Consider the following 7,481-nt stretch of genomic DNA (forward strand, 5'->3'; position numbering starts at 1 on the left):
TGGAGGGAGAGAGGCGGACCGGGAAGGCAGGGATGGGAGCAATAGGGAGGGAGGGATTGGACCAGAGGATAGTGATAGATGGGGGTCGGAGAGGCCAGGAAAGGGTCCTGAAGGTGGGCTGATAGGAAAATGATGAGGGGACGGGAAAGAGATAGCCAGAAAGGGTGGGAAGGTAGAAAGATAGGGTTGGGGGAAGAGATGCAGAAATAATTTGGAGGTGGGAGCTGAGAGAGAGATGAGGAAAATATCTTAGAAAAGGGGCTACAAGGGGGTGGTGGGGGGAATGAAAACATTGGGGTGAGAAGAGAGGCCAAGAAGATGGGGGTAAGAATGTGGTTGGGGGGGCTCAGAATGGTAGGGGGTTGAAAAAGAGAGGAAGATGGAGGGAGAGCCGAAGGGGCCAGATGGAGAGAGAGGGAGGCAGTGGGGGGGGATGGAGGGTCCAGATGGAGGGAAGAGAGGAGAGTGAGGGAATGGGTTGGGGGAGGAGAGACCAGGGCAGGGGGAGGTCCAAAATATCTATGTTTGTTGGGGGGTTGGGGGGAGGTGGGCAATACAAGTAACATTGAGTGATGGGAATGGGGGGGGCAGGTTAGGACCCTGCCCCAGAGGCTAACCCTCATTAAGGCCCTTGACCAGTGAAATATATGCCTGGGAGCTTATCTGCTTCTTTCACTTCATCACTTTTACCCCCTCCCCCACCTCTAATCCTTATTTCCATTACCCCTCCCTCCTCTGGTGTCCATCACCTATATCTTTCCCCCCATATGGTGTCCGTTCCTTATATGGGTCCCCCTTCTGTCTTTTCCCTGTATCAGTCCCCTCTGTGGGGTCCATTCTGTCTCCCTCCTTCTCTTCTATGTGGTAGCTCCCCTGTATCTCTACCACTTCTCCACCCCCTCCCCTTCTTGATTCCCTATTCTAGTTTCTCTGTTAGGTACACCTCATTTCCTCTGCCCCATGTCCAGTTGGACCCTTCTGGTATTTTCCTTGTTCCTAGGAACTTACAACATCATTTCTTCTTCCTTTTCTCTTCGCTCCATCCCTGCCATTTGTCCCCTAGCCCACCCTCTGTTCCCTACACCATTCCCCATTTCTTGTCACTAGTCTGTCCTACCCACATTCCCTTAATAGCCCAACTCTTATCACCCCTTCCATTTCTCTGGTTTCCTCTGCTTCCTGGAGTGTTGGACATCTGGGGTGCACACAGTTGTTGATGGCTTAAATAGGGCCTTCAAGGGGTCCCCATCTGAGCCCTGTGGGATTTCTCATCCTAGTAAATTGCCTTTTTCAGCGGTGTTCCTCTTTTTCTTGCATCTGCCTCCTAGAATCATCCTTATTTAAGTCTAGACGATATGTGTGTGTGTCCAGAGTTGCTCTTAAGCTAACTCCCCTGTGTCCTTCCTTGCTCCCAGGAGGAAGGTACCTACTCCTCCAAGTCTAATCTGCCTCCCTGTGGCTGCAGCTTAAACCAGCTTCTCCCATAATGAACATGTGCACTGACAGATTTCTCCTCTGGGGTTGCTCAGAGTCTGAGTGCTGGACATATTGCCTGCAAGTGCCCGCAATCTCGGAGCCTAGATACTGGTGATCTCCTACCTAGAGAGTACTACATATGGTACTGAGATAGTTAGTGAGAGTTTCAAAGTATTGAATGTCTAATTAACTAAATTTTCAGTGTTCATTTTTGACTCCAGTCTGCAGGTTGGCTAAATTTGAAGGACCTGCTTATAGACAGGAAGGGAATAGATCTTTCACTTGTCCTACATGGGGCATTCAGTTGCAATGAAACTCAAAGACATGGTACTTGTCCTGCATATGCCCATGTTTAATATTCTAGAAAGGTGACAGATTCTGCTTTGTCTTCCTCCACACACTCACTCCGATACCTTTAAGCCTAATTTTTATCATTTTGATGTCATCAATCTGACTTTTCTTCCACACCTACCTCCTTGTGACGGTATGTAACATCAGGGCTTAAAAGAGGGACAGTTTGCAGGGATAGGAGGCAAAAGAAGCCAGGTTGGGGAAGAGGGACTCGGGGAGGTGTCACTGAGCATGGGTGACCCTTAGTCTACTTCCTCTTCTGGAAGTTTTGTCCCAGCCCCAGATTTAAGTCTCTGAAGGCCCCCTCTATGTCACAGACTTGGATCTTTCATTCTTCCCTCCTTTCTTTCCTCCTCTGGCTCCTCACTGTGACTGGTGAGGTTCCTAACCTAAGGAGTTGGTGTCTATATCCTGTCCATGGAGACTAGATGGGGAGGGGGGCAGCACAGAATCATTGCTCTCCTGGCATGGAGTGGGGGAAGCAAGCAGTTCTGTCACTATTCATTCAAAAAAGGGCATATTTCCTACCTCCTCACTCCCTGGCTCCTCCACAGCCAGATGCTGACAGGATCCGTCCTCCCCCTACCACCAGAACTAGAACTTTCCCTCAAGGATGAGCAGGGTTGGGCTAGGGGAGGAGGGGGTAGGGGGTGGAGAAGAGGCAAGAGGGGAGGCCCTCTCCTGTCTCTGATTCTGTGAACAGGTAAGCTCCCTCAGTTCCTGTACTCCAGATGTTTAGATCCCAGAATCTCATGGCCCAAATGTTCCTACCCCAGTCCCATCCTTCCTCACAGCCTTGTAGCTTCCCTTTTACTCTTGCAGATGGGTGCTGCCACCTTCCAAAACCTTGTCTTCTGCAGTAATTTGGATGCCCTCGCTCTTTCCAGATCAACCTGTTTTTCCTATGCCAATTGTGCCATCTCTTATTTTTTCTGAAGTGGATGGAGATTGCCTTCATCCACTTCTGTGCTCCAAACTTGTACCCTCTCTGTTATGCTGCAACTCCCCTCCCTGAGCCACCCCCTCTGTATTTATTCCCCTAAATCTGCAGAGCCCCCCGTGATGTGATTCCTCTGCCCCCCTCTCCCCCCCCCCCGATATAGAGGCTTATCTTCTGTTCCTTTTAAGTTACCAGGTGCTTCAACCCCATCTGTGATTTCCTCGAGGCGGGTAAAGAGTCCCCTTCTCCCACTTTTATGGATGGACTCGTTTGTCATTTTAGGCCTCCCAACTGCACAGAGCTTCCCTTACTGTTTCTGTGTGTCTCTGTCCCCCAGATGTACGGGGACCCCCTATGCACCGAACCCAATACGTTCATTCCCCATATGATCGTCCTGGTTGGAACCCTCGGTTCTGCATCATCTCGGGGAACCAGCTTCTCATGCTGGATGAGGACGAGGTGAGCAGGGTGAGAAGCTGGGGAAAAGATCTCTGGGTAGCATGGGAGACTGTAGGAAGATAGATGGAGAGAGTCCTCAGTGAAGGGGTGAAGATACAGAGAAGACAGAAAAGAGAGAAACTTGTAGCAGTGGGAGGAAGGTGGCCACTGATATTCCATTGAGATGTGATAAAAATGGCAGCCTCATCTTGGCTGCTGATGGTGGTGGTGGTGGGGTGTCTCTGAAGCCATGGGCAGTGTTTGGGGGGAGCTGTGTTCTGAAGACTTGGGAGTGCCTCCTTTCACTAGATCATGTTGAAGGATAAGTTAGAATGGGAAAGCAAAACTTGGAGAAGGGCTTGGAGAAAGGTGAAAAAAATGGGGATCACTTTGGGGAATCACCTCCAAAATGATCCTCAGGACCCTCCTCAGGACCCCTCTCTTCCCCCACTGAGCAAGTCTCATCACTCCCAGGCCTTCCTGTCAGGTGGGGCAAACTGATAAGGCTCAGAACTAGCAGGGGACAGTGGGCTCTTTGGGAAACTTGAGGGGGCAAAGAGGAGAGCGTATTGAAGCAGAGGGGAGGGGGGTGCTGGAGGGAACTGGGAAAAATAAGAGGTCAGTGGGCCTTGGCGTGGGTGGCTAGCAGTGCCTGTGCCTGGGTCTAGAGAGACATTGAGAAGACTTTCCCCAAGGATTGCTTGGACTTTAGGAAGGACTATAAGGGAAATGGCTGGGGATGAGGTAACTGAGTAGGGGGGTGTGGTTAAAGGAGGAGGTGGGAGGAGACTGGGACCAGAGATTGAAAGGTGGGCAAGTGAAAGAATAGAGTCTGGAGTGTGGGTCAGCAGCGGAAGTTCCATCAGAGGAAATTGGGGATTCAAATGCGAAGGGTGGAAGGATGCCCAGAGGTGTGATTCAGGGAGTGGGGGTGGCTTTGGAGACTAGATTTACAGAGTAATAGGGTAGCTGATGAGAAATGTTCCCCCAAAAGCTGCTGGGGAGGGTGTGGTGAGGCACGGCTGGACTTGGAATTGGGACTGCCGTGGGTTTCTAGCGACCAAGTTTGAGTGTCACCAGGAACCAGGGTTTCTGGGGGACAAGTGAGTGTGTGGAGAGATGACTGGTTAGAGAACTTCCAAGCTACAGAGTAAAGTCAAGGTGTCTGGCAGAGGCCATGGTCACTTTAAGGGGAGAAGTGGTTTGGGAGTCTTAAGTTTTAGAAATTGAGGGGCTTTTGAGTGATTTACTAATGGTTACTTGCCCAGGGATTTGGGATCTACAGGATGAACTGGGGAAACCAACAGGAGAGGGGACTATTGTGAGGTGGAAGAGGACGACAGTGGGTGAGGAGAGGGAGGTCCAGGGGATCGGTGGCCAGCAAGCTGAGGGCTATCAGTAGTAGCCAGAAGCTGGAGCAGGAATCTGGAGGGGGGGGCTGGTGAGATAGAATTGGGGAAATGAGCAGTGTATAGAATTGGGGAAATGAGCAGTGTATAGAGGCACAGTAAGTTTGAAATGGATGGGCTGAGGACTGGTGGAGGGGGTTGGGGCCCTAGTAGAAGTAGGGGTTGGGAAGGAGGTAAAGGGGTAATTGGGAATGAGGCTTAGGGAGGGGTCAGGGCTAAAAAGGGAGAAGGGAAGTGGTAGGTTGAATGGGGAGGGGCCAGGGACGGAGATGAAAGGTGGGGGGAGGTGACCAGGCCCTCTGGGAGGTGGGGAGGTTGGGTCCCAGTCTGGCCGCAAGCCTGGCCGTGGGAGGGAGACAAGCTGTGGATCCTGATTATAAATGCAGCTTCTGCTACCCCCGTGACAGGCACGGAGGGAGGGAAGGGGGTGAGAGAGGTGGGAGGTTGGGAGGAAAGCAGGGAGAATGGAGGAAGTGAAGGTCAAGGGGAACGTGGGCTGGGGGCGTAACTAAGTCCTGAGGGGTTGAGGAAGAGCTGAGTAGGGCTTGGCAGAATACTCTGGAAGGGGTGTCAGAAGAGATGGAGGGAGAAAAGTGGAGGGTGGCTTGGAGAGGCTGGGGGAGAGAGGGAAGGAGGTATGGACTCACCCAGAGACACTTAAAAGGTATGGAGGGCAGCCGAGGCCCCAAAGCGGGCGGCCCGCGGAAAGGGAGGTTCAGCCTTCCTTGGTGGGGGAGGGAGAGGAGAGCCAGCCAGGGCCCGTGAGGTCTGACACACCCCCGCATCCCCTAGATACACCCCCTTCTGATCCGGGACCGGAGGAGCGAGTCCAGCCGCAACAAACTGCTGAGACGCACAGTCTCCGTGCCGGTGGAGGGGCGGCCCCACGGCGAGCATGGTACGGCGGCCGAGCAGGTTCTCGAGCCCCGGACAGTCGCGGGGAGAGGGCTGAAGGTGGACGCGGCTGCAGGGGAGGCGGGAAGCCGGGTTGCCGAGGGAGCTGTCAGGGATGGGAGGAGGCGGAGACTGAGTCTCGCATCCCGGGAGTGGGAGCCTAGAGGAGAAGGCGCCCTCCTCTGGGGTGTGGAGCGGGACGAGGAGCTGTGGGTGAGAGGCCCAGTTGGGTCCTTGCTCGCTTGCGCTCCCTTTTTCCTCTCCAGCAGCGAAGTTTGACTGCTTTCCTGACGTTTGCAAAAAATAGTCTCCTTAGATCTTTAGCTTCCTGTCCGAGTGTTCCTGCCCCTGCCTCTCCCTGGCATGGGTCTGGGATTTTGGAGTTAATGACCTAGTTTCTGTCCTTCCCCCCAGACCTCTGCCCCACCCCCGCGCTCCGGATTCTTCTTCCAGACCTTCTGGACTGTGGGCCCTCCCTCTTTTTCTTGCCCCCTTTTTCCTTCTCATGGACTGCTTCTATTTTCTGCAATTCTATCACCCCCTTTCTTTTTCCTCCCCTGTTTCTCTTATTTTCTCCTCTTGATTCCTGTCTTTCCCCTCTGCTCCCCGTGGAACTCCATCAGACCCCCATCTCTTTCTGTCTGTCTGTAAAGCTAGCTGCTCAGTCTGTCTCTCCAACTCTCTCCCTCTCTCCATCTGTCTCTTCCCCTCCCTCCCTCTTTCTGCCCCCCTCCACCCCCCTCTTTAGTCATTTAAAAAAAGATTTTTGTCTTCCTGAGAAGTTCGCTTAAAAGGTTTCCATGGGAACAGTGAGGGGAGATGAAGGCAGAGAACAGAGATCTGCAGCCAAGGTGCAGCGAGATGCCCTCAGCCCCCGGAAACCCCCTTATCACTGCCCCCTGCCACTGTATTTCCCCTCCAGGACCAGCGATCCAGGTCGTCCACTATGCCCCCCAACCCTTGGTGACCCCGACCATCAGCTCCCTCTCCCCTTAGGGATCCAAGTATCCAGTGGTTCCTTTCAGCCTCTTCTGAGAGGTCCAAGCTTCACTGCCCTTGGGGGCCAGGTCTGAGGCCCTGCCTGGGTGGGTGGCCAGTGATGTGGTGGGAGCACATCTATGTGAGGCAAAACCAGTTGGTGGTGTAGTGTGTACAGAGAAAATGTGTGATGTCTGCCACATCTGTGTGTGTGTCGTGTCCATGTCTGGGAAATGTTTGTGTTCACATGTACACATGTGCACACCTGTGTGTCCAGGCCACAGTGGCCACATACTCACGGAGCATGTCTGTCATTTGCCCTGCTGTTGGCTGTCTCTGCTCACATAGTCACCGTCGTTCTCCTTACCTCAGGTCCTCAAGGTGCAGGGGCTCTGGCATGGATCTCGTGTTTTGGGTGGGGGTACCCGTGTGTGTTTGCACTTGGGCACGGTATGTGAAGGTTGTTGTGTTGGGGCTGCAGTAGGGGTTGAGTCTAGGAGTGTGTGTGCATACGTATGTAGGTTTTTATATATGTATATATCGGGGGGAGGGTTTAGTGAAAGGTGAAGAGAGTTGATAGCTGGAGACATTTGGGGCTTTCAGGGGGCACATAGAATGTGTAAGGAGCAATGAGGATGTGCAGGAGTCGTAAGGGTCTTTGGGGCTTTAGGAGCCCCAGTCCGCGAACGTGTGTGCGGAGGCTGTGGACGCTGGAGCCCAGGAGAGGTCGCCGGACCTTTGAGGGGCATTGGAATTCAGGGCTCCTCCTCTGCTGGGTGGAGCCGCAGCCCCTCGTTCTCGCCGAGGTTTTTGGTGGTGGGGGGTCCTGCTCTGGAGGGGATGGTAGGAGGCCCGGTTGGTTTTGGGGGTCCCCTCGCCCCCCTCCCCCGTCTCTCTCTCGCTGTCTCCGGGCGACGGGGCTCGTGACAGAGGCGGCCACGGCAGCAGCGGTCGCCTAGCAACGGCGGCGGGGCCCGGGCAACGGCGGCAGCGGC

At 53.7% G+C, this 7,481-nt stretch overlaps 1 protein-coding gene across 1 annotated transcript in view; it reads left to right on the forward strand.

Annotated features, from left to right (window-relative positions):
• The first annotated feature begins 3,108 nt into the window (after positions 1-3,108).
• The window catches only part of SYNGAP1 (synaptic Ras GTPase activating protein 1), a 27,614-nt gene continuing 23,241 nt past the window's right edge, over positions 3,109-7,481 (forward strand). The window contains exons 1-2 of the mRNA XM_004673383.2: positions 3,109-3,226; positions 5,407-5,512. Of these exons, the coding sequence (XP_004673440.1) occupies positions 3,122-3,226; positions 5,407-5,512 (211 nt within the window). The 5' untranslated portion in view covers positions 3,109-3,121. The remainder of the gene's footprint in view (positions 3,227-5,406; positions 5,513-7,481) is intronic.

The sequence above is a fragment of the Condylura cristata genome, unplaced genomic scaffold, assembly GCF_000260355.1.
Source record: "Condylura cristata isolate star-nosed mole 26May11 unplaced genomic scaffold, ConCri1.0 scaffold00001, whole genome shotgun sequence".
NCBI lineage: Eukaryota > Metazoa > Chordata > Mammalia > Eulipotyphla > Talpidae > Condylura > Condylura cristata.